General features: G+C 41.2%; 1 protein-coding gene across 2 annotated transcripts in view; it reads left to right on the top strand.

The window, feature by feature from the left end:
* Window positions 1–27,309, top strand: part of LOC139381379 (leucine-rich repeat-containing protein 1-like) — an 81,025-nt gene that overhangs the window by 50,322 nt on the left and 3,394 nt on the right. For both annotated transcript variants that reach the window (XM_071124862.1, XM_071124861.1), the window contains exons 7-13: window positions 12–86; window positions 1,927–2,071; window positions 2,899–3,017; window positions 3,572–3,655; window positions 11,387–11,502; window positions 15,043–15,215; window positions 25,550–25,689. In XM_071124862.1, coding sequence (XP_070980963.1) covers window positions 12–86; window positions 1,927–2,071; window positions 2,899–3,017; window positions 3,572–3,655; window positions 11,387–11,502; window positions 15,043–15,215; window positions 25,550–25,689 — 852 coding nt within the window. The remainder of the gene's footprint in view (window positions 1–11; window positions 87–1,926; window positions 2,072–2,898; window positions 3,018–3,571; window positions 3,656–11,386; window positions 11,503–15,042; window positions 15,216–25,549; window positions 25,690–27,309) is intronic.

Raw genomic sequence — 27,309 nt, 5'->3', positions numbered from 1 at the left:
CTCCCACACAGCCAGAAACAATAGGATGTCTTGTCAGCTTAAAGGACTTGTGGCTGGATGGAAACCAGTTGGCTGAAATACCTGCAGTAAGATTTTTCTGAGATATTTAGACTAATAATTGTCATTTTTTAAGTGCCTTGATATTATGGGTCTCCCGAGTGGCGCAGCGGTCTAAGGCACTGCATCTCAGTGCAAGCGGCGTCACTACAGTCCCTGGTTCGAATCCAGGCTTTATCACATCCGGCTGTGATTGGGAGTCCCATAGGGGTGCAGCACAATTGGCCCAGCGTCATCCGGGTAGGCCGTTCTTAGGGCTGCAATCCCATTAACGGGATCGATATGACAACAGCCAGTGAAAGTGCAGGGCTCCAAATTAAAACAACAGAAATCTCATAATTAAAATTCCTCAAACATACATGTATCTTATACCATTTTAAAGATAATCTTGTTGTTAATCCCACCACAGTGTCCGATTTCAAATAGGCTTTACAGCGAAAGCACCACAAACGATTATGTTAGGTCACCACCAAGCCAAAGATAGGAGTCACAAAAAGCACAAATAGAGAGAAAATTAATCACTAACCTTTGCTCTTCATCAGATGACACTCATATGACTTCATGTTACACAATGTATGTTTTGTTTGATAAAGTTCATATTTATTTAAAAAAATCTGAGTTTACATTGGCGCATTACGTTCAGTAGTTCCAAAAACTTCCAGTGATTTTGCATAGCCACATCAATTTGACAGAAATACTCATCATAAAGTTGATGAAAATACAAGTGTTAGACATGGAATTATAGATATACCTCTCCTTAATGCAACCGCTGTGTCAGATTTCAAAAAAGCTTTACAGAAAAAGCAAACCATGCAATAATCTGAGAACGGCGCTCAGAAAAAAAATACAATTATCCGCCATGTTGGAGTCAGAAATCAGAAATAACATTATAAATATTCCCTTACCTTTGATGATCTTCATCAGAATGCACTCCCAGGAATCCTAGATCCACAATACATTTTTAATTTGTTCGATAATGTCCATTATTTATGTCCAAGTAGCTACTTTTGTTAGGGCGTTTTGTACACAAATCCAAATGCTCGTGCAGGTCCAGCCGAACGTCGGACGAAAAGTTCAAAAAGTTATATTACAGGTCGTAGGACCATTTCAAACTAAGTATAGAATCAATCTTTAGGATGTTTTTATCATAAATCTTCAATAACGTTCCAACCAGAGAATTCCATTGTCTGTAGAAAAGCCATGGAACGCAGTTCGCTCTCATGTGAAATGCGCATGACCAGGACCTGGCTCTCTGCCAGACCACTGACTCAAAGAGCTCTCATCTGGCCCCACATCACAGTAGAAGCCTCATTCAAGTTTCTAAAGATGGTTGACATCTAGTGGAAGCCATAGGAAGTGCAACTTGAACCATCCCACTGTGTATTCGATAGGGCTGAGTTCAAAATCTACAAACCTCAGATTTCCCACTTCCTGTTTGGATTTTTTCTCAGGTTTTTTTCCTGCCATATGAGTTCTGTTATACTCACAGTTTTAGAAACTTCAGAGTGTTTTCTATCCAAATGTACTAATAATATGCATATATTAGCATCTGGGACTGAGGAGCAGGCCGTTTACTCTGGGCACCTCTGGGCACCTTTCATCCAAGCTACTCAATACTGCCCCTGCAGTCATAAGAAGTTAACTGACTTGCCTAGTTAAATAAAGGTAAAATGAATATAAAATCACAGTTGAACTTGTATGATATGGTTTGATTCCCCAAAAAGTGAAAGGCTAACACCTATTTTTTTTTAGGCTAAATTAATATTGTGACTTCTGTTGATATAATGCAATCACGAGATGCACCATTATCGTTAGTCACTAACACAGACTGTGAAATGTATTTACAATTGAAGTGTGTTCAACCCGTAGGAGATGGGCAGCATGAAAAGCCTCCTGTGTCTAGATGTATCAGAGAACAAGCTGGAGCACCTTCCAGAGGAGATGGGTGGCCTGGTCTCCCTTACTGACCTGCTGGTGTCCCAGAACCTCATCAATGCTCTACCAGAGGGCATAGGTCAGCACGCTGCTGCACTGTACACGACAATAGTGTGTGTGTTTGTGATTTTACTATCCTTGTGGGGATCAGAAGTCAGAAATTCGGACAAGTGGGGACATTTCTCTGGTCCCCACAAGGAAAAAGGCTTGGGGTTAAGGGGTTGAAGTTCGGGTTATGTCAAGGTTGGGGAAAATATCATTTTGAATGGGAATCAATTGTTTTGGTCCCCACAAGGATAGTAAAATAAACGTGTGAGTGATGTGTGTGTGTGTGCATTTGTGTGCACTCATGCGTTTGTATGCATGCGTGTTTGTGTACATGTTTGTTATTGGTCACTTGTTTCACCATGTCATGCATTGGACCATGCTGAAACTGATTAGGTCAAAGATGGGATCAACATCAATGTAAACTGAGCATAAACCGGAAGTTAATCTGAACAGATGAAACAATGTTTAGTACTTTTACCAAAAGAGATTGTGAATCACATAATAAGATAGTCCACATTTGGTAACTGAACTGATTTAATAACACAGGTGATGTACCCCTTAGGGCACAATATAACTTTGGATGAATGGAAAATGAAATGTGACAGTCATTAAATCCATATAAAATTATTTGATGTTTTATTGATCTGTCGTTTCATTAGCCATAGGCTCTAGTGTTGGTTGCAAATCATCTAACTTGTTTTACGAATTATATTGATTGCCATGCTATCCTCACTACTCTCATATGTCTATATCAAAGTAGGTCCAGGTCGCAATTGTAAATGAGAACTTGTTCTCAACTTGCCTACCTGGTTAAATAAAGGTGAAATAAAAGGTAAAACATTTTTTTTTGTTCTGCAGGAAAACTAAGGCGACTGTCGATATTGAAAGCAGACCAGAATCGGCTTGCCCAGCTACCAGAGAGCATTGGCAACTGTGAGAGTCTCACTGAACTGGTGCTCACTGAGAATCGGCTACAGGTGAGTTTGTGGTTGCGCTATACTTGCTCATATATACATATCAAACCTGCCCTCATAATAATAATAATAATAATAATAATAATAATAATAATAATAAGTAAGACCCAATTACTTTTCTTTTATGTAATTGAGATCACAAGACACATGGCTGACTTTTTCAGGCCACGACAAACACTTTAATTTGATATAACTCAACTCTAATGGCTGCCCTCTTTGGTCCTTTGAAAGACCTTGTGACTTACAGTGTAGCATAACAAATTGTATTTTTACTTCTGAAGGGAAGTATTCTCTTATTATTGTGTAACCTTTGACCTCCATTATGCCCTTAGTCTTCACTTCCTAATAGGCTAAAAACATCTAAGTGTGCGCCAGGAACTTATCCTCTTTACCACTAGCCAATCAGATATGTTTATGTCATCCTCAAAGTGGGACTGTGCAGGTAATCCCCATGCTCAGGCCACTAGCCGGTCTACTGCCACTGCTACACCTATTACTGTATGTGCGAACTGTAGATGTTTAATGTATTATTTCTTAATTGTTGTTTCTCTCTTTAGAGTTTGCCAAGAAGTATTGGTAAACTAAAGAGACTTTCCAACTTCAACTGTGATAGGAACCGACTAGCGTCATTGCCAAAAGAGGTATGCTATAGTCTTTCAACATGTAATCATTTGAAGCAAATGTGAAACTTGTTGATGAATGGTAGGTCCTTCATGCTTCACAGGGAACCACAGTCCATAGTCTAGTGCAGGTATTCCCAACCTGGGGTACGGGTATGTCAAATCAAATCATATCAAATCAAATTGTATTTGTCACATACACATGGTTAGCAGATGTTAATGCGAGTGTAGAGAAATGCTTGTGCTTCTAGTTCCGACAATGCAGTAATAACCAACAAGTAATCTAGCTAACAATTCCAAAACTACTACCTTATAGACACAAGTGTAAGGGGATAAAGAATACGTACATAAAGATATATGAATGAGTGATGGTACAGAGCGGCAAGATACAGTAGATGGTATTGAGTACAGTATATACATATGAGATGAGTATGTAAACAAAGTGGCATAGTTAAAGTGGCTAGTGATACATGTATTACATAAAGATGCAGTAGATGATATAGAGTACAGTATATACGTATACATATGAGATGAATAATGTAGGGTATGCAAACATTATATTAGGTAGCATTGTTTAAAGTGGCTAGTGGTATATTTTACATTTCCCATCAATTCCCATTATTAAAGTGGCTGGAGTTGAGTCAGTGTGTTGGCAGCAGCCACTCAATGTTAGTGGTGGCTGTTTAACAGTCTGATGGCCTTGAGATAGAAGCTGTTTTTCAGTCTCTCGGTCCCAGCTTTGATGCACCTGTACCGACCTCGCCTTCTGGATGATAGCGGGTTGAACAGGCAGTGGCGTGGTTGTCCTTGATGATCTTTATGGCCTTCCTGTGACATCGGGTGGTGTAGGTGTCCTGGAGGGCAGGTAGTTTGCCCCCGGTGATGCGTTGTGCAGACCTCACTACCCTCTGGAGAGCCTTACGGTTGTGGGCGGAGCAGTTGCCGTACCAGGCGGTGATACCTCCCGACAGGATGCTCTCGATTGTGCATCTGTAGAAGTTTGTGAGTGCTTTTGGTGACAAGCCAAATTTCTTCAGCCTCCTGAGGTTGAAGAGGCGCTGCTGCGCCTTCTTCACGATGCTGTCTGTGTGGGTGGATCAATTCAGTTTGTCTGTGATGTGTACGCCGATGAACTTAAAACTTTCTACCCTCTCCACTACTGTTCCATCGATGTGGATAGGGGGGTGTTCCCTCTGCTGTTTCCTGAAGTCCACAATCATCTCCTTAGTTTTTGTTGACGTTGAGTGTGAGGTTATTTTCCTGACACCACACTCTGAGGGCCCTCACCTCCTCCCTGTAGGCCGTCTCGTCGTTGTTGGTAATCAAGCCTACCACTGTTGTGTCGTCCGCAAACTTGATGATTGAGTTGGAGGCGTGCGTGGCCAAGCAGTCGTGGGTGAACAGGGAGTACAGGAGAGGGCTCAGAACGCACCCTTGTGGGGCCCCAGTGTTGAGGATCAGCGGGGTGGAGATGTTGTTGCCTACCCTCACCACCTGGGGGCGGCCCGTCAGGAAGTCCAGTACCCAGTTGCACAGGGAGGGGTCGAGACCCAGGGTCTCGAGCTTGATGACGAGCTTGGAGGGCACTATGTGTTAAATGCCGAGCTGTAGTCAATGAACAGCATTCTCACATAGGTATTCCTCTTGTCCAGATGGGTTAGGGCAGTGTGCAGTGTGTTTGAGATTGCATCGTCTGTGGACCTATTTGGGCGGTAAGCAAATTGGAGTGGGTCTAGGGTGTCAGGTAGGGTGGAGGTGATATGGTCCTTGACTAGTCTCTCAAAGCACTTCATGATGACGGAAGTGAGTGCTACGCGGCGGGGCGGTAGTCGTTTAGCTCAGTTACCTTAGCTTTCTTGGGAACAGGAACTATGGTGGCCCTCTTGAAGCATGTGGGAACAACAGACTGGGATAGGGATTGATTGAATATGTCCGTAAACACACCAGCCAGTTGGTCTGCGCATGCTCTGAGGGTGCGGCTGGGGATTCCGTCTGGGCCTGCAGCTTTGCGAGGGTTGACACGTTTAAATGTTTTCCTCACGTCGGCTGCAGTGAAGGAGAGTCCGCATGTTTTGGTTGCGGGCCGTGTCAGTGGCACTGTATTGTCCTCAAAGCGGGCAAAAAAGTTATTTAGTCTGCCTGGGAGCAAGACATCCTGGTCCGTGACGGGGCTGGTTTTCTTTTTCTAATCCGTGATTGACTGTAGACCCTGCCACATACCTCTTGTGTCTGAGCCGTTGAATTGAGATTCTACTTTGTCTCTATACTGACGCTTAGCTTGTTTGATTGCCTCGCGGAGGCAATAGCTACACTGTTTGTATTCGGTCATGTTTCCGGTCACCTTGCCCTGATTAAAAGCAGTGGTTCGCGCTTTCAGTTTCACGCGAATGCTGCCATTAATCCACGGTTTCTGGTTTGGGAATGTTTTAATCGTTGCTATGGGAACGACATCTTCAACGCACGTTCTAATGAACTCGCTCACCGAATCAGCGTATTCGTCAATGTTGTTGTTTGATGCAATACGAAACATATCCCAGTCCACATGATGGAAGCAGTCTTGGAGTGTGGAATCAGATTGGTCGGACCAGCGTTGAACAGACCTCAGCGCGTGAGCTTCTTGTTTTAGTTTCTGTCTGTAGGCAGGGATCAACAAAATGTAGTCGTGGTCAGCTTTTCCGAAAGGAGAGCGGGGCAGGGCCTTATATGCGTCGCGGAAGTTAGAATAGCAATGATCCAAGGTTTTTCCAGCCCTGGTTGCGCAATCGATATGCTGATACAATTTAGGGAGTCTTGTTTTCAGATTAGCCTTGTTAAAATCCCCAGCTACAATGAATGCAGCCTCAGGATATATGGATTCCAGTTTGCAAAGAGTCAAATAAAGTTCGTTCAGAGCCATCGATGTGTCTGCTTGGGGGGGAATATATACGGTTGTGATTATAATCGAAGAGAATTCCCTTGGTAGATAATGCGGTCGACATTTGATTGTGAGGAATTCTAAATCAGGTGAACAGAAGGACTTGAGTTCCTGTATGTTGTTGTGACCACGTCTCGTTAACCATGAAGCATACGCCCCCGCCCCTCTTCTTACCAGAAAGATGTTTGTTTCTGTCGGCGCGATGCGTGGAGAAACCAGCTGGCTGCACCGACTCTGATAGCGTCTCTCCAGTGAGCCATGTTTCCGTGAAGCAAAGAACGTTACAGTGTGCAATGCCATCGGAGGTACGCCAATACAAATGTGGTTCACATACAAATTACTTTTTAAATATTTTACATTTAAAAAATAAAATTATCTTCACATTTTCAAACAGTCCATATATATATTTTCCCACGGGGCTGTACATTTGGGTGAGTTTTTCTCTCTCGCCTGAGTAGCCTCGTTTCACTGCCTACAATTAAACCATCTAGTGTTCAGCGAAATAACAACAATGTCAAATACAGGTAGCCTAGTCAAATAATTAACATCCAATCACATCAACCATTACTCTCTCGCGGGAATTCCACTAATGGTCCGTATGTAGCCAAACGTAGCTGCTGCTCATTCCGTTGGCTTGAAAACTGATAAATGGTTAAAAACAAGTAAGGCCTTGTCCATACCAGCAGTACTACACCTGCACCTGTTGACGACACGCGTTGTTCTGCTTCCACAAGCACATCCAATGCTAGCATCAGTAATTCTACATTTGTTGTTAGCCCAGCTAGCATGGACACTGACAATTGTGAATCTGATGCAGCCGAAGAGCTACTGCCCCCTTACCCGGGAAAGCACCGAACAACAGACAGGGACGTTGTACCATCAAATAGGCGCAAATAGGATGAGAACTACATTGATTTGGGGTTCACTTAGATTGGGAGTAGTGCTTTTCCTCAGCCACAGTGTGTTATGTGAAAAGTACTATCTCACAACTCGATGAAACCTTCACTCATTTAGAAACAAAAAAAATGCCAATTAGAAAAATAAGCCACAGAAGTTTTTTGTGCGAGAATTAAGACGACTTTCAAGTAGTCAGACGTATATAAAAGCAACAGATAAGAAGGGGCTAGAAGTGTCTTACATGGTGAGCTTCCGAGTGGCTAGGACAGGCAAGCCCCATACTGATGGGGAGGACTTCATTCTTCCTGCTGCCCCGGATATGGCTGAGACAATGCTGGGGGAAAAGGCAAAAAAAAAAAATATACAGACAATACTTTCATCAAATCAGTGACATGACAGGAGATGTTTTTAAACAATTATTGCTTCGCATACAAGGCCAGTGAATTCTATGCGTTACAGCTGGATGAGTCAACAGATGTGGCGGGCCTGGTACAGATCCTGGTATATGTTTATGGGGGTCAATTAAGGAAGACATCCTCTTCTAGAAACCAGGACAACAGGAGAGGATATTTTTAAAGTATTGGACAGCTTTGTCCATCAAATGGACTTTGGTGGTCAAGATGTGTTGGTATCTGTACTGATGGCGCAAAAGCCATGCCAGGGAGACATGGTGGAGTGGAAACGCGCGTGCAAGCAGTTGCTCCCGACGCCACTTGAGTACACTGCAGCATCCACTGAGAGGCTCTTGCTGCCAAGGGAATGCCTGACAGCTTGAAAGACATTTTGAACACTACAGTGGATAACTTTGTTAAAGCAAGGTCCCTGAACTCTTGTGTATTTTCTTCACTATGCAATGATATGGGCAGCGACCATGTAACGCTTTCACAACATACAGAAGTGCGTTGGTTATCAAGGGGGAAAGTATTGACACATTTCTTTTATTGAGAGATGAGTTTAAAGTTCTTCACTCACCACAATTTTCACTTGTCTGACCGCTTGCATGATGATGAGATTCTCACATGACTGGCCTATCTGGGTGATGTTTTTTTCTCACCTGAATTATCTGAATCTAGGATTACAGGGACTCTCCACAATTATATTCAATGTGCGGGACAAAATTGAGGCTATGATTAAGAAGTTGGAGCTCTTCTCTGTCTGCATTAACAAGGACAACACACAGGTCTTTCCATCACTCTATGATTTTGTGTGCAAATGAACTCAAGCTTACGGACAATGTCAAATGTGATTTAGCGAAGCACCTGAGTGAGTTGGGTGCGCAATTACGCAGGTACTTTCCTGAAACGGATGACAGAAACAACTGGATTCGTTATCCCTTTCATGCCCTGCCTCCGGTCCACCTACCGATATCTGAACAAGAGAGCCTCATCAAAATTGCAACAAGCGGTTCTGTGAAAATTTGAATTTAATCAGAAGCCACTGCCAGATTTCTGGATTGGGCTGCGCTCAGAGTATCTTTCCTTGGCAAATCGCGCTATTCAGACACTGATGCCCTTTGCAACCACGCACCTATGTGAGACTGGATTCTTGACTAGCATGAACACTAAATACAGGCACAGACTGTGTGTGGAAAATGATTTAAGACTGAGACTCTCCAATACAACCCAACATTGCAGAGTTATGAGCATCCTTTCAAGCACACCCTTCTCATTAACCTAGGATGAGTTATTCACATTTTTCGATGAACAATTAAGGTTTTATATGTAAGATTGTTAAATAAAGAGCAAATTATTATTTGTGCCCTGGTCCTATAAGAGCTCTTTGTCACAACCTGGCTTGTGGGAAGTGACAAACTCACACTCATTCTTATGTTTAATAAATATATCGTATAGTGTGGGTGTGTGTGGGGCAGGCTTACAATGATGGCAAAAAACAACATTTGAGAGTGCACTGACCCTGGTGCTAGAGGGGGTACACAGCTGGAGGTTGAATGTTTGAAGGGGTACGGGACTATAAAACGTTTGGGAACTACTGGTCAAGTGTATTTGTGCCAAGCTTTTATTATCTTAGCTATATTTTTTATGTTGTCAGGACATGAGGCTGCGGTGAGCCACTTCTTCTGTGGGTGCTCTAGAGTCAATGTGTGAGTGAAGTTGCTTATTTTTATGTAATGCTATGTTAACCATTTTACCCCAATACTGTAAGCAAAATGCTTGTGCATGCTAGGTCTGAACATGCTCAGAAAAAGCTCACATAAACCTTGATTGCATCTAATTTTGCCTTCATGATTTACCCTGCTGCTCGGACAAATGGATGTAAAATCATAGAAGCCTCAGTCATGAGTCTGGTTAGTGGAATCTGGTTAGTGCATCCCCCAGTGATCACTGTATGATTTGCATGCAGAGCTTTGCTGGACTAAACCTGACCCCCTCTGATTTTAATGGGTATTGTAAAAAGGCTAATCCTTACACCTGCTAACCAGCAAATCTGGTCTCTGTGAGCTGAATCCCATTCAGTGGAAGCGTATGCCACAGTGGTACTATGCAGGCAAAGGTCGATTTGTCATATCGACCTGACCTGGAGCACTCTCACAGGCACAAAATCCATCTCTCACTGTGACTGTCTTCACCCTAGACATGGCTGTGTGACTCTTCATTGTGTGTGTGACTTTACTGTCTGTCTGTACTTTAGCATGATTTCAACTCTCCGGCTTCAGCTCTCCGGCTGTTGGCATGCTATCTTTCTTTTTCAGGGGATTCAAGCACAGACAAAACAAGCGCACACACACTGACTGCAGTTCTCTGGTGTATTCAGCACTGGTTTATTGTCCCAGAATGCCTGCTTCGTGTGTGTGCGTGTGAGAGAGATACTGTTGTTGATTCTAGCCTCTTGTCTATTAAAGCGAAGGCAAGCTCCCTCTGGTTAAAGTTTAATCTGAAAGAGCCCTTTAGTAGTTATACAATGCCCCTGTGTCTCAGTGTGAGTCCACAGAACTTTGCACAGATAATGTCATTGTTTTATTATCTCTAACCATTAACATTTCTTAACAGTAACAATAGTACTAGACAACTACTTGTTTACCACAGGTGTCGGGATGTAGCTATGTTCTTTTTAATTAATAGTCATGACTGATAATTGGCTAAAAGTTTCAAAACCTGATCTTGTTGTGATTTTAAATCCACACAAAGGTCTGCAATTTGTTCATATTTCCAATGCACAATTCTAATGAATTTCATAGACAAACAACGTACCTGGTATTGACGTTGTTTAAGCGTGGGCCCATGCATGTAGTACTTTGTTAATTCTACTTCTGAGGTAATGGCTAGACTTTGAGTAGAACCTGTGTGTTGCCTACTAACTGTAACTCCTGCTGATATTTGGACTTCTCTTCGAGGCACCTCTTTAAATCAACCTTTAGTACTCCAGTGAGAGCATCAGCTTAGCCAGATCCTTTTAACATGATGAGACTCCATTACTGTATTTGGTCCCTGTTCAGGTCTGTCTGGCCGCTGGCTGATAGTAGATTACAGTCTGACTACAGCACTTTAGCTGGCCCATCCGGTCCCTACTTCAACACACTACTAATTGCGGCTAATTTTAGCTCCTACTTTGCCAAACTCCATAGCCCAATTCCATCAAGATGCCCAATTCTGTGGCAAAGCTCCCAAATGCTCTTAATGGTTTACCTATCTATGCCCATTATGCTAAATAGATTTTAGCATTTTTTTAATACATTTTTATAAACATAAATTAATTTTCTGTGATTTAGAAAATGCTAAGGTATAAAGGTAAATACTTAATTTTGATTATATTTTTTACATGAACTGTTCTTACCAAAGCCTACTGCTCAAGATGTTTGTGTGCCTCAAAGAACACCTTCTCTGTTCGTATATGGAATTTTGTGGGTGTGTGATGATAAATTAAAACAGTGTCTTTTAGAGTTTTAAATTGTCTTATTTGTATGTCTTTCTTCTCTAATCCAGATTGGAGGCTGCAGTAGCCTGAATGTCTTCTGTGTTCGAGGGAACAGGCTGACAAGAATTCCCTCTGAGATCTCTCAGGCCACAGAACTGCATGTGTTTGATGTGTCTGGAAATAGGTAGGCTAAATAGAAATGAAATTCAATGTATATTTATTAGCCTATGATCATATTCACATTACATCATATACACAACTGGTCAAAGTCTTAGAACACCTACTCATTCAAGGGTTTTTCTTTATATTTTTTTTACTATTTTCTACACTGTAGAATAATAGGGAAGACATCAAACTTATGATATAACACATGGAATCATGTAGTAACCAAAAAAGTGTTAAACAAATCAAATATGTATTTTATTTTAGATTCTTCAAATAGCCACCCTGTGCCTTGATGACAGCTTTGCATACATACTATTGGTATTCTCTCAACCAGCTTCACCTGGAATGCTTTTCCAACAGTTTTTGTTGGAAAATATTTCCCACATATGCTGAGCACTTGTGGGCTGCTTTTCCTTCACTCCAACTCATCCCAAACCATCTCAATTGGGTTGAGGTCGGGTGATTATGGAGGCCAGGTTATCTGATGCAGCATCATCACTCTCCTTCTTGGTAAAATAGCCCTTACACAGCCTGGAGGTGTTGGGTCATTGCCCAAACCAGATGGGACGGCGTATCGCTGCAGAATGCTGTTGTAGCTATGTTGGTTAAGTGTGCCTTGAATTCTAAATAAATTACAAGCAGTGTCACCAGCGAAGCACCCCCATACCATAACACCATCTCCTTCATGCTTCATGGTGGCAAATACACATGCAGAGATCATCCGTTCACCCACACCATGGCTCACAAAGACACGTCGGTTGGAACCAAAAATAACCAATTTGTACTCTAGACCAAAGGACAGATTTCCACCGGTCTACTGTCCATTGCTCATGTTTCTTGGCCCAAGCAAGTCTCGTCTTCTTATTGGTGTCCTTTAGTAGTGCTTTCTTAGCAGCATTTCGACTATGAAGGCCTGATTCACACAGTCTTCTCTGAACAGTTGATGTTGAGATGTCTGTTACTTGAACTCTGTGTTAGAATGGTGCCGGAAGAGATGGCTGCCATTTTACAGACTCCTAACCAATCGTGCTATTGTGTGTGTGTTTTTTTCCCCACATTATTTGTAACTGTGACAAATTTGAAGCATTTATTTGGGCTGCAATTTCTGTGGTTGGTAATAGAGGTCGACCGATTATGATTTTTCAACGGCGATACCCATTATTGGAGGACTAAAAAAAGCCGATACCTATTAATCGGACGATTCTTTTATTTTTTTTATTTGTAATAATGACAATTACAACAATACTGAATGAACACTTATTTTAACTTAATATAATACAGCAATAAAATGAATTTAGCCTCAAATAAATAATGAAACATGTTACATTTTCTTTAAATAATGCAAAAACAAAGTGTTGGAGAAGAAAGTAAAAGTGCAATATGTGCCATTTAAGAAAGCTAACGTTTCAGTTCCTTGCTCAGAACATGAGAACATATGAAACCTGGTGGTTCCTTTTAACATGAGTCTTCAATATTCCCAGGTAAGAAGTTTTAGGCTGTAGTTATTATAGGACTATTTCCCTCTATACCATTTGTATTTCATTAACCTTTGACTATTGGATGTTCTTATAGGCACTTTAGTATTGCCAGTGTAACAGTATAGCTTCCATCCCTCTCCTTGCTCCTACCTGGGCTCGAACCAGGTAGGAGCGAGGGGAACAACCACTCCAAGTCTCAGAGCGAGTGACGTTTGAAATGCTATTAGCGCGCACCCCGCTAACTAAGTTAGCCATTTCACATCGGTTACACCAGCCTCATCTCGGGAGTTGATTGGCTTGAAGTTCTAAATGGCGCAATGCTTGACGCACAATGAAGAGCTGCTGGCAAAACGCACGAAAGTGCTGTTTGAATGAATGCTTATGAGCCTGCTGCTGCCTACCACCGCTCAGTCAGACTGCTCTATGAAATCATAGGCTTAGTTATAACATAATAACACACAGAAATACGAGCCTTAGGTCATTAATATGGTCGAATCCGGAAACTATCATCTCGAAAACAAGACGTTTATTCTTTCAGTGAAATACGGAATCGTTCCGTATTTTATCCAATGGGTGGGATCCATTAGTCTAAATATTCCTGTTACATTGCACAACCTTCAATGGTATGTCATAACTACGTACAATTCTGGCAAATTAGGCGGCCCACACTGTTGCATATACACTGACTCGGCGTGCAATGAACACAAGAGAAGCAACACAATTTCACCTGGTTAATACTGCCTGCTAACCTGGATTTCTTTTAGCTAAATATGCAGGTTTAAAAATGTATGCTTCGGTGTATTGATTTTAAGAAAGGCATTGATGTTCATGGTTAGGTACACATTGGAGCAACGATACGCACCACATTGATTAAATGCAACGCAGGACACGCTAGATAAACTAGTAATATCATTAACCATGTGTAGTTAACTAGTGATTATGATTGATTGTTTTTTAGAAGATACGTTTAATGCTAGTTAGCAACTTACCTTGGCTTACTGCATTCGCGTAACAGGCAGTCTCCTCGTGGAGTGCAATGAGAGGCAGGTGGTTAGAGCGTTGGACTAGTTAACTGAAAGGTTGCAAGATTGAATCCCCTGAGCTGACAAGGTGAAAATCTGTTGTTCTGCCCCTGAACGAGGCAGTTAACCCACTGTTCCTAGGCCATCATTGAAAATAAGAATGTGTTCTTAACTGACTTGCCTAGTTAAACAAAGACTAAATAAAGGTGTATTAAAAAAAAAATTGGCCAAATCGGTGTCCAAAAATACAGATTTCCGATTGTTATGAAAACTTTAAATCGGCCCTAATTTAATCGGCCATTGGATTAATCGGTCGACCTCTAGTTGGTAACTTTATTGATCTTTTCCTCTGCAGCTGGGTCTTCCATTCCTGTGGCGGTCCTCATGAGAGCCAGTTTCATGATAGCACTTGATGGTTTTTGTGACTGCACTTGAAGAAACTTTCAAAGTTCAAATGTTCCGTATTGACTGACCTTCATGTCTTAAAGTAATGATGGACTGTCGTTTCTCTTTGGTTATTTGAGCTGCTCTTGCCAAAATATGGACTTTGTCTTTTACCAAATAGGGCTATCTTCTGTATACCCCCCTACCATGTCACAACTCAACTGATTGACTCAAATGAACTTTTATTTAACTAGGCAAGTCAGTTAAGAACAAATTCTTATTTACAATTAAGGCCTATCAGTGCCTTTTAACAAGGCACACCTGTTAATTGAAATGCATTCCAGGTGACTATCTCATGAAGCTGGTTGAGAGAATGCCAAGTTGACAGCTTTGCACACACAAGTTCTAGGGTTGCTATTTGGAGAATAGCCACTACAATGCTACAATGTAGAAAATAGTCAAAATAAAGAAAAACCCCTGAACGAGTTCTAAAACTTTTGACCTGTAGTGTATATTATTTATTTTATTATACTCCAGACCCAGTAATGCTTTTAGATATAGCAAAGTAAGTCATAATATTTCACACCAATGTAGACTCTGAGCTGTCCACAAATCAATAAGGGTCACTAAATATTCTCTGCAGTCTTTCAATAACACATTATCATCTCTCTCCAGACTACTCCACCTACCCATATCTCTGACCATGCTGCGACTCAAGGCCCTGTGGCTGTCAGAGAACCAGTCCCAGCCTCTACTCACCTTCCAGAATGACATGGATCCAGAGTCGGGGGAAAAAGTGCTCACCTGTGTTCTCCTGCCCCAGCAGCCTTTAGAACCTGACAGTAAAGGTAAGGTCTTGTCATGCACTACCAACTCTGTGGTCTTGTGGATAGAGTATCCACCCTGATATTGGAAGATTGGGAGTTCGATACCCGGCCGAGTCATTTTTATTTAACCTTTTTATTTAACTAGACAAGTCAGTTAAGAACAAAATCTTATTTTGCAATGACGGCCTACCCCGGCCAAACCCTCCCCTAACCCGGACGACGCTGGGACAGTTGTACTCCGCCCTATGGGACTCCCAATCACGGCGGGTTGGGATATAGCCTGGGATCGAACCAGGTTTTGTAATGACGACCCTAGCACTGAGATTCAGACTGCTGCATCACTCGGGAGCCTAAAGACTGTAAAAATGTGACCTGATGCGTCTCTGCTTGGCACTCTGCATTAAAGGGAAGATTTGTTTTATCCTTCCAATATGACATATCACTTTACATTTGTATTTCGGGAGAAATGTATATTTGATATAATTTTTATTTATTTATTCAACCTTTATTTAACCAGGTAGGCTAGTTGAGAACAAGTTCTAATTTGCAACTGCGACCTGGCCAAGATAAAGCAAAGCAGTTCGACACATATAACAACACAGAGTTACACATGGAATGAACAAAACATGCAGTCAATAATACAGTAGAGAAAAAAAAGAAAAAAAAGTCTATATACAGTGAGTGCAAATAAGGTCAAATAAGGGAGTTAAGGCAATAAATAGGCCATGGTGGCAAAGTAATTACAATATGGCAATTAAACACTGGAATGGTAGATGTGCAAAAGATGGATGTGCAAGTAGAGATACTGTGGTGCAAAAGGAGCTAAATAAATAAATACAGTATGGGAATGAGGTAGATAGATGGGCTGTATACAGATGGGCTATGAACAGGTGCAGTGATCTGTGAGCTGCTCTGACAGATGGTTCTTAAAGTTAGTGAGGGAGATGGGAATCTCCAGCTTCAGTGATTTTTGCAGTTTGTTCCAGTCAGTGGCAGCAGAGTACTGGAAGGAAAGGCGACCAAAGAAGGAATTGGCTTTGGGGGTGACCGGTGAGATATACCTGCTGGAGCGTGTGCTACAAGTGGGTGCTGCTATGGTGACCAGCGAGCTGCGATAGGGTGGGGCTTTACCGAGCTGAGACTTGTAGATAACCTGTAGCCAGTGGGTTTGGCGACGAGTATGAAGCGAGGGCCAGCCAACGAGAGCGTACAGGTTGCAGTGGTGGGTAGTATATGGGGCTTTGGTGACAAAACGGATGGCACTGTGATAGACTACATCCAGTTTGCTGAGTAGAGTGTTGGAGGCTATTTTATAGATGACATCGCCAAAGTCGAGGATCGGTAGGATAGTCAGTTTTACGAGGGTATGTTTGGCAGCATGGGTGAAGGAAGCTTTGTTTGCGAAATTTGGAAGCCAATTCTAGATTTAATTTTTGATTGGAGATGCTTAATGTCAGTCTGAAAGGAGAGTTTAGTCTAATGTAAAGAGAAGCACTAGACGAGCAGGAGTGAAGCCACTGTCCACATAAGACGGTAAAGACCCACATATCGAGTCCTTGTTGTTTTTGCAAAAATAAATTGGCACTCTGAATAAAGCCAATTTATCATTTGACCATATCCTGGGATTTATTTTTTTTAAATCCTCAGCTAAAAAAAGTTGCACTTATACAGTGCGCAGGCTTTTAGCATAGCCCCTTTTACACTTCTGCTTGCTTACCCCTACTAGCTAACCACTAGCAGCCTTGAAACGCATCACTTATTAGCAGTTCAGTTTCTTTACATAGTAGACATTGAACGTCTATAACCAAACTGGCAAAAACTCTGTTGTTGGCCGATGGTAGCTATAGCTAGCCACCTGCTAGCCTGAGGGCTAACATTGCTAATATTGCTAGCAGCAGTAACAGTAAATCCAGGTATACTGGTTAACACACATTGGCTACCATGATATCCTGCAAGTTATATCTTGCCTAGCTAAATAAAGGTCAAAAAAATAATATTAACTCAGCCCCAGCATGTAGTTAAGCAAAAATAAAGACATACCCTATATATCCAATAGTACCCCTTCAAACCACACCCGTTGCTGACAGGTGTATAAAATTGACAGGTGTATAAAAACATTGGCAGTCGAATGGCCTTACTGAAGAGCTCAGTGACTTTCAACGTGGCACCGTCATAGGATGCCACCTTTCCAACAAGTCAGTTTTTCACATTTCTGCCCTGCTGGAGCTGCCCCGGACAACTGTAAGTCATGTTATTTTCAAGTGGAAACATCTAGGAGCAACAAAAGCTCAGCCGCGAAGTGGTAGGCCACACAAGCTCACAGAACGGGGCCGCCGAGTGCTGAAGCTCGTAGCACATAAAAATTGTCTGTCCTCGTTTGCAACACTCACTACAAAGTTCCAAACTGCCTCTGGAAGCAACGTCAGCACAATAACTCTTTGTCTGGAGCTTTATGAAGCAGCTACACGTAAGCCTAAGATTGCCATGTGCAATGCCAAGCGTCAGCTGGAGTGGTGTAATGCTCGCCGCTATTGGACTCTGGTGCAGTGGAAATGCGTTTTCTGGAGTGATGAATCATGCTTCACCATCTGGCAGTCCGACGGACGAATCTGAGTTTGGCGGATGCCAGGAGATGTCTAGAACTTTCATAGTGCCAACTTTAAAGTTGTAATGGCCTTGGGTTTTTTTCATGGTTTGGGCTTTGTTCCAGTGACGGGAAATCTTAAAGCTACAGCATACAATGGCATTCTAGGCAATTCTGTGCTTCCAACTTTGGCAAAAGTTTGAGGAAGGCTTTTTCCTGTTTCAGCATGACAATGCCCCTGTGCGTGAAACTCTGTTGTTTTTGTCGCACTGCTTTGCTTTATCTTGGCCTGGTCACCAGCATGGTTACCACAGCATTCTGCAGCGATACGCCATCCAATCTGGTTTGGGCTTAGTGGGACTATGACCCAATACACCTCCAGGCTGTGTAAGGTCTATTTGACCAAGAAGGAGAGTGATGGAGTGCTGCATCAGTTGACCTGGCCTCCACAATCACCTGACCTCAACCCAATTTGAAATGGTTTTAGATGAGTTGGTCTGCAGAGTTTTTAAAATTATTTTTTATATTTTTTGTTTCACCGTTATTTAACCAGGTAGGCCAGTTGAGAACAAGTTCTCATTTGTAACTGTGACCTGGCCCAAGATAAAGCAAAGCAGTGTCACAAAAATAACAGCACGGAGTTACACATAAATAAGCGTACAGTCAATAACACAATAGAGTGAAGGGAAAGCAGCCAACAAGTGCTCAGCATATCTAGGAACTCCTTCAAGACGGTTGGAAAAGCATTCCAGGTAAAGCTAGTTGAGAGAATGCCAAGAGTGTGCAAAGCTCTCATCAAGCAAAGGGTGGCTACTTTGAAGAATCTTAAATATATTTTGATTTGTTTAACACTTTTTTTTTTGTTGGTTACTACATCATTCCATATGTGTTATTTCATAGTTTTGATGTCTTCACTATTATAATGTAGAAAATAGTAAAAATAAAGAGGAACCTTTGAAGGAGTAGGTGTGTCCAGACTTTTGACTAGTACTGTACATGTAATTAATCAGTGCACTGCCGCCACCACCAGGCTGTTTCTCTTGAAGTTGGTATATTCGTTTTTGATAATTGTATTTCACATTGTGAAAATAAGTGTGTGTAAAATGTTTATGAACTTTTGCATAAAGACATTTTTAGGAAGACTGTCATCAATCTACATTGGCGTCATTTCTTTCAAATCTAACAAACATCCATTTTCATCACCAGTAACAAAATGCTAACATCTAAGAACTGCTAGCAAACTTGCTAGCACAACAAGTGAACAACTTTAGGAGGGCAAGCTTGCCAAATAGAGACCCCTGGAAATCATCCCACGAAAGTAAGAACTGCAATTAAACCGAAGATACAGTGCCTTACGAAAGTATTCGTCCCCCTTGAACTTTGCGACCTTTTGCCACATTTCAGGCTTCAAACATAAAGATATAAAACTGTATTTTTTTGTGAAGAATCAACAACAAGTGGGACACAATCATGAAGTGGAATGACATTTATTGGATATTTCAAACTTTTTTAACAAATCAAAAACTGAAAAATTGGGCGTGCAAAATTATTCAGCCCCCTTAAGTTAATACTTTGTAGCGCCACCTTTTGCTGCGATTACAGCTGTAAGTCGCTTGGGGTATGTCTATCAGTTTTGCACATCGAGAGACTGACATTTTTTCCCATTCCTCCTTGCAAAACAGCTCGAGCTCAGTGAGGTTGGATGGAGAGCATTTGTGAACAGCAGTTTTCAGTTCTTTCCACATATTCTCGATTGGATTCAGGTCTGGACTTTGACTTGGCCATTCTAACACCTGGATATGTTTATTTTTGAACCATTCCATTGTAGATTTTGCTTAATGTTTTGGATCATTGTCTTGTTGGAAGACAAATCTCCGTCCCAGTCTCAGGTCTTTTGCAGACTCCCATCAGGTTTTCTTCCAGAATGGTCCTGTATTTGGCTCCATCCATCTTCCCATCAATTTTAACCATCTTCCCTGTCCCTGCTGAAGAAAAGCAGGCCCAAACCATGATGCTGCCACCACCATGTTTGACAGTGGGGATGGTGTGTTCAGTGTGATGAGCTGTGTTGCTTTTACGCCAAACATAACGTTTTGCATTGTTGCCAAAAAGTTCAATTTTGGTTTCATCTGACCAGAGCACCTTCTTCCACATGTTTGGTGTGTCTCCCAGGTGGCTTGTGGCAAACTTTAAACAACACTTTTTATGGATATCTTTAAGAAATGGCTTTCTTCTTGCCACTCTTCCATAAAGGCCAGATTTGTGCAATATACGACTGATTGTTGTCCTATGGACAGAGTCTCCCACCTCAGCTGTAGATCTCTGCAGTTCATCCAGAGTGATCATGGGCCTCTTGGCTGCATCTCTGATCAGTCTTCTCCTTGTATGAGCTGAAAGTTTAGAGGGACGGCCAGGTCTTGGTAGATTTGCAGTGGTCTGATACTCCTTCCATTTCAATATTATCGCTTGCACAGTGCTCCTTGGGATGTTTAAAGCTTGGGAAATCTTTTTGTATCCAAATCCGGCTTTAAACTTCTTCACAACAGTATCTCGGACCTGCCTGGTGTGTTCCTTGTTCTTCATGATGCTCTCTGCGCTTTTAACGGACCTCTGAGACTATCACAGTGCAGGTGCATTTATACGGAGACTTGATTACACACAGGTGGATTGTATTTATCATCATTAGTCATTTAAGTCAACATTGGATCATTCAGAGATCCTCACTGAACTTCTGGAGTTTGCTGCACTGAAAGTAAAGGGGCTGAATAATTTTGCACGCCCAATTTTTTCAGTTTTTGATTTGTTAAAAAAGTTTGAAATATCCAATAAATGTCGTTCCACTTCATGATTGTGTCCCACTTGTTGTTGATTCTTCACAAAAAAATACAGTTTTTATCTTTATGTTTGAAGCCTGAAATGTGGCAAAAGGTCGCAAAGTTCAAGGGGGCCGAATACTTTCGCAAGGCACTGTATACGGTCAGAGGATAATTATTATTCTGATAAAGGAATTTTGGGTGGGGGGTGAAATGGAGGCATGCTAGAACAAAAGAAACGCAACGCCATGTGTAAATTAATAACAAATGAGTGCAGGAATTTTAAGAAATTCAGGAAAATTCAGGAATTGAACAAATAACTATGCAAATGGAAAACCGTTGGTTGAGTTCTGGAATTTGAGGCTACAAAAAGGGATTTTAATTCCTATGCAATGTTCTACAAATAGGACTAGTTCACTGTCAGTTTTGTCCTCCTATTATTTTTGTTTAAGTTTTGTTGAACAGTAAAAAGCAATCAGAATGGAGAAAAGCCCATTCAAACCACTTGGTTTGTTGCCATCTTAGGGCCATGCACTACCTATAAAGCATATTTAGAACTTTTATTATTCAGAAACCTCAAACACCGTCCTACCTTTAAAAATGCCAGGATATCATATTTTAAGCCGTCACTGAGCTTTGTATGTTCTACTGTCAAAACCACTATGACCACCGCAGCTGCCTACAGTAAAAAGAGACCTGTAATGTCAATGATTCTTTCTATATGGGTTTCAATTTGTATTACGTGATCTTGGTCATTGGCAATTTCATTACCTAAAAGCTTTCTCAGGGGTCACTGGCCTCTCTATACACCTACTGTATGTAATCATTTATAGATCAGCTATTAGCGCCTTTACTTCAAATTCTACCCCATAGTGAAATTAGTTTAATCCCACAGGTTATATCCTATTCCCATTCTATGTCACTCCTTTGCATATTCTCCAGAGTCCTACAAGCATTAGATTTGGTCCGAACATGATCAAAACCGTGGGGCACACATCTACTTCAATTTCTGAAGCTGGTAACTCGATTGAACTTGTCCTCTGCAGCAGAGGTAACTCTGGGTCTTCCATTCCTGTGGCGGTCCTCATGAGAGCCAGATTCATGATGGTGCTTGATGGTTTTTATGACTGCACTTTCAAAGTTCTTGAAATGTTCCGTATTGACTGACCTTCATGTCTTAAAGTAATGATGGACTGTCGTTTCTCTTTGCTTATTTAAGCAGTTCTTGCCATAGAATGGACTTGGTCTTTTACCAAATAGGACTATCTTCTGTATACCCTCCTACTTTGTCACAACACAACTGATTGGCTCAAACGCATTAAGAAGGAAAGCAATTCCACAAATTCACTTTTAATAATTGGGTTTTCAAAATTATGTTCACATGCATGCTTGAAATGTAAGACCCATGTAAAAACAAACACAAAAGTGGCCTGAATTAACCAACTGATTAAAATCAATGTGTTTGGTATGATTGCATCACTCAATCTGCACCCCCAACCACCCCACCCCCCAGATGAGCGCTTGGAAACATCCAGATCACAGTTTCAAATCCCAGTTTAGTCACAAGTTTAGAGCTAGACAATCCCCCCCCCCCCCCCCCCCCCAAATTCGAGCTCACTGACTTGACCTCCACAAGTTGTAGATCCTAATCTGCTGCTCCACAAGTGATAGTGTTTGTTGTGGTCGGCCAAAATACATTTATGCCCGATGGCGCACACATGCAGCCGGTTTGGGTTCAGTGTAAGAATGACGGTGTCCACTGTATTCTTGGGGACCTTCAATGCTGCAGACATTTTTTGGTACACTTTCCCAGATCTGTGCCTCAACACAATCCTGTCTCGGAGCTCTACGGACAATTCCTTTTACCTCATGGCTTGGGTTTTGCTCTGACATACACTGTCAACTGTGGGACCTCATATAGACAGGTCTGTGCCTTTCCAAATCATGTCCAATCAACTGAAATTTACCACAGGTGGACTCCACAGGAAAAAACATCTTAAGGATGATGGATGGAAACAGGATGCACCTGTGCTCAATTTCGAGTCTCACAACAAAGGGTCTGAATACTTATGTAAATAAAGTATCGGTTTATTATTTTTTATAAATAGCAAAAAATCTAAAAACCTGTTTTTTCTTAGTCATTATGGGGTATTGTGTGTAGATTGATGAAGATTTTCTATTTTATTTAATCCATTTTAGAATAAGTATGTAACATAACAAAATGTGTAAAAAGTCAAGATCTCTTAACACTTTCCGAGTGTGTGCGCGCACACACACACACACCAGAAGTTTTAGAACACCTACTCATTCAAGGGTATTTCATTTATTTTGACTATTTTCTACATTGTAGAATAACAGTGAATACATCAAAACTATGAAATAACACATATGGAATCATGTAGTAACCAAAAAAGTGATAAACAAATCAAAAAATGTAATATTTGAGATTCTTCAAATAGCCGCCCTTTGCCTTGATGACAGCTTCACACACTCTTGGCATTCTCTCAACTAGCTTCATGAGGTAGTCACCCGGAATGCATTTCAATTAACAGGTGTGCCTTGTTAACCTCTTGGAACCCCCCCCCCCCCCCCCCGGATCCGGAATAAATCAACTATGCTAAATAACATAGCGCAACGGTCAAATAATCTCACTAGAAAATATTCATATTCATGAAATCACAAGTGAAATATAGCGAAACACAGCTTAGCCTTTTGTTAATCACCCTGTCGTCTCAGATTTAGAAATTGTGCTTTACAGCGAAAACAATACAAGTGTTTGTGTATGTTTATCGATATACTAGCAAAACATTATGTACACAGAGCGGCAGGTAACTTGGTCACGAAAATCAGAAAAGCAATCAAATTAATCGTTTACCTTTGATGAGCTTCGGATGTTTTCACTCACGAGACTCCCAGTTAGACAGCAAATGTTCCTTTTGTTCCATAAAGATATAATTTATATCCAAATACCTCAGTTTGATGCGTTATGCCTAAGGAATCCACCAGAAATAGCGGTCACGACAACGCAGACAGAAATTCCAAATTATAACCATAATATCGACAGAAACATGGCAAACATTTTTTATAATCAATCCTCAAGGTGTTTTTCAAATATCTATTCGATAATATATCAACCGGGACAGTTGGCTTTTCACTAGGACCGGGAGGAAAAATGTCTACCTCTCTGTTTAGCGCAAAAATCACACTGAGAGCCAACAACTGACCACTTACGCAATGTGGACTTTACGCTCATTCTTCAAAATAAAGGCCTGAAACTACGTCTAAAGCCTGTAGACACCTTAGGGAAGCCACAGAAAAAGGAATCTGGTTGATATCCCTTTCAATGGGCAATAGGGATGCATAGAAAGACAGGGGTTTCAAAATAAGAGTCACTTCCTGATTGGATTTTTCTCAGGATTTCACCTGCAATATCAGTCCTGTTATACTCACAGACAATATTTTTACAGTTTTGGAAACTTTAGAGTGTTTTCTATCCTAAGCTGTCAATTATATGCATATTCTAGCATCTGGTCCTGAGAAATAGCCAGTTTACTTTGGGAACGTTATTTTTCCAAAAATAAAAATAGTGCCCCCTAGCTTCAAGAGGTTAACCTCTCTGGTTTCAGTGGGACGGTAGCGTCCCACCTCGACATCAGCCAGTGAAATTGCAGGGCGCCAAATTCAAAACAACAGAAATCCCATAATTAAAATTCCTCAAACATACAAGTATTATACACCATTTTAAAGATAAACTTCTTGTTAATCCAACCACAGTGTCCGATATCAAAAAGGCTTTACGGCGAAAGCACACCATGCGATTAAGTTAGGTCAGCGCCTAGTCACAGAAAATCATACAGCCATTTTCCAGCCAAGGAGAGGGCTCACAAAAGTCAGAAATAGCGATTTAAATGAATCACTAACCTTTGATGATCTTCATCAGATGGCACTCGCAGGATTTCATGTTACACAATAAATGTTTGTTTTGTTCGATAAAGTTAATCTTTATGTCCAAAAACCTCAGTTGAAATTGGCGCGTTATGTTCAGTAATCATTGTCTCAAACAAACATCCAGTGAAATTTCAGAGAGCCACATCAAATTACAGAAATACTCATCATAAACATTTATGAAGGATTAAATATAAACGTCTTGTTAATCCAGCCGCTGTGATTTCAAAAAGGCTTTACCGCAAAAGCAAACCATGCGATTGCGTTAGGTCAGCGCCTAGCCACAAAAACTATACAGCCATTTTTCAACCAAGGAGAGGTGTCACAAACGTCAGATATAGCGTTAAAATTAATCACTTACCTTTGATGATCTTCATCTGGTGGCACTCCCAGGACTCCATGTTACACAAATGTTTGTTTTGTTCGATAATGTCCCTCTTTATGTCCAAAAACCTCAGTTTTGTTGGTGCGTTTAGTTCAGTAATCCAAAGGCACAAAGTGCGCTCTCAACATCCAGATGAAAAGTCAAAGTACCATAAAAGTTCGTAGAAACATGTCAGACGATGTTTAAAATCAATCCTCAGGTTGATTTTGTCATAAATAATCAATAGTATTTCAACCGGACAAAAGCTTTGTCAATAGAAAAGGAGAAACAAGAAAGGCTTGTTCCCGATCACGCGCTGGACTCGTGTCTGGAAATATCCACTGTCCACTCATTGAAAGTGCTGTATCTCCCTCATTTTTCAGACTAAAAGCCTGAAACAATGCCTAAAGACTGGCCACACGTAGAAGAAGCAATAGAGATTGTGAACTGGGTCCTAAGTCTTTGTATGGTGGATAGGCTTTCAATGGAAAAACAGCCTTTCAAAATAATAGTACTTCCTGGATGGATTTTCCTCAGGTTTTCGACTGCCATATGAGTTCTGTTATACTCACAGACATACCCTAGTGAAGTTAATAAAGATGTGAATGATTACTATCCTCACACACACATCAAATGTATCCTGTTTTAGGCTCAGACAACCTTGCTCGCTGCGGTGCTCTGGAAAGCCTGGTGAATGACGTGGTGGATGACACCTGGGATGACAGGGCCATGAACAGGATCAGTGCCATCCACTTCCTGGATGATAACGATGACGAGGATGATGAAAAGGTGAGGTGAAGCGCTAGAAGTGTGTGAAGGGGAATGACAGGAGGCGATGAGGTCGAAAAGACCTTTCACCATTCACAGGGGTCGTTTGAAACATCAACTGTCAATACTCACTAAACAAGGAATAGAGATTTAAAGATATATGTATTCAACTAATATAAAGCGTTGTTGAGTCCATTAACTGGTTGAAAACTAGGTTTGATCTTTCAGATCTTTTAAATTAGTCGGGTCCAAAATGATTGTTAGCCTTGATAAAGATAAGCAAAAAAAGACTGTATAATACAAATACTGAGCTATATTGTATGTAAAAGGGAAAAAAAGACAATTGCTCAGATAAAGATTTTGTTTAACAATTTAATATTATTTTTCCTCAAAGATCAGTCAAAATTATTGGCACCCTGGTTTTCAATAATACCTTTCAATAACTCACTGCACTGAGCCTTTTAAAGGGATCTTAGACCATTCCTCCATACAGTTTTTCCTGATCCTTGATATCCTTCGTCTGCGCTTATGGACTTGCCCTCTTCAATTCAAGTCTCATAAAATATTTTTAGAAAAGGGCTCAATTCCATTAATAATAGAATATACCATTTAGCAGACGCATTTATCTAAAGCGACTTAGTCATGCGCGCATTTTTATTTTTACGTATGGATAGTTGTTATCTTCGGAAGGTAAGGTATTGAAAACAGAGGTGCCAATAATTTTGAACCCTAGCTTTTTGAGAAAAAATTACTTGATTAACAAAATCTCTTTCTCTGTGCAACTGTATTAGTATAAAATAGTATCCCCATTTTCTTTAGCATACAATATATATACAGTATTAAAGAAAAATATTTTATCAAATGTGCCAATAATTTTGGACCTTAATGTATGTCCAAGTGCATATGTACACTCAGTTGCCAGTTTATTAGGTAGACCCATATAGTACCGGATCATAACCACGTGCTTCCAGAACAGCCTGAATTATTTGGGGACATGGAAATGTTGCTCAAATGGTATCAAGGGACCCAAGGTGTACTAGGCCCTGGACTCATGCTGCTTACACCAAATCCTGACTCTGCCATCAGCATGACACAACATGAACCGGGATTTGTCGGACCAGGCAATATTTTTTTTCCACTTCTCAATTGTTCAGTGCTGGTGATTGCGTGCCCGCTGGAGCCGCCACTTGTTTTTAGCTGATAGGAGTGGAACCTGATGTAGTCATTTGCTGCAATAGCACATCCGTGACAAGGACTGAAATGCGAATTTCACACCACTGTTGTTATTTGCCTGTTTGTGGCCCACCGGTTCGCTTGCACGATTCTTGCCATTCTCTTTCGACCTCTCATCAACAAGCTGTTTTCATCCACGGGACTGCCACTTACTGGATGTTTTTTGCACTATTTTCAGGATAGCCTAGACACTACCGTGCATGAAAAGCCTAGGAGGCCGGCCGTTTCTGAGATACTGGAACCGATGATCATACCACGGTTAAAGTTGCTTATGTCACCCGTTTTGCCCATTCTAATGTTCAATCGAACAGTAACTGAATGCCTGTCTGCCTGCTTTACAGTATATAGCAACTCATGGCCATGTGACTCACTGTCTGTAGGAACAAACCATGCATAAACTGGTGACTG

The sequence above is a fragment of the Oncorhynchus clarkii genome, chromosome 23, assembly GCF_045791955.1.
Source record: "Oncorhynchus clarkii lewisi isolate Uvic-CL-2024 chromosome 23, UVic_Ocla_1.0, whole genome shotgun sequence".
Taxonomy (NCBI): Eukaryota; Metazoa; Chordata; class Actinopteri; order Salmoniformes; family Salmonidae; genus Oncorhynchus; species Oncorhynchus clarkii.
Note: the sequence above shows the minus strand (reverse complement) of the source record. Positions and strands in the feature narration are given on the sequence as shown.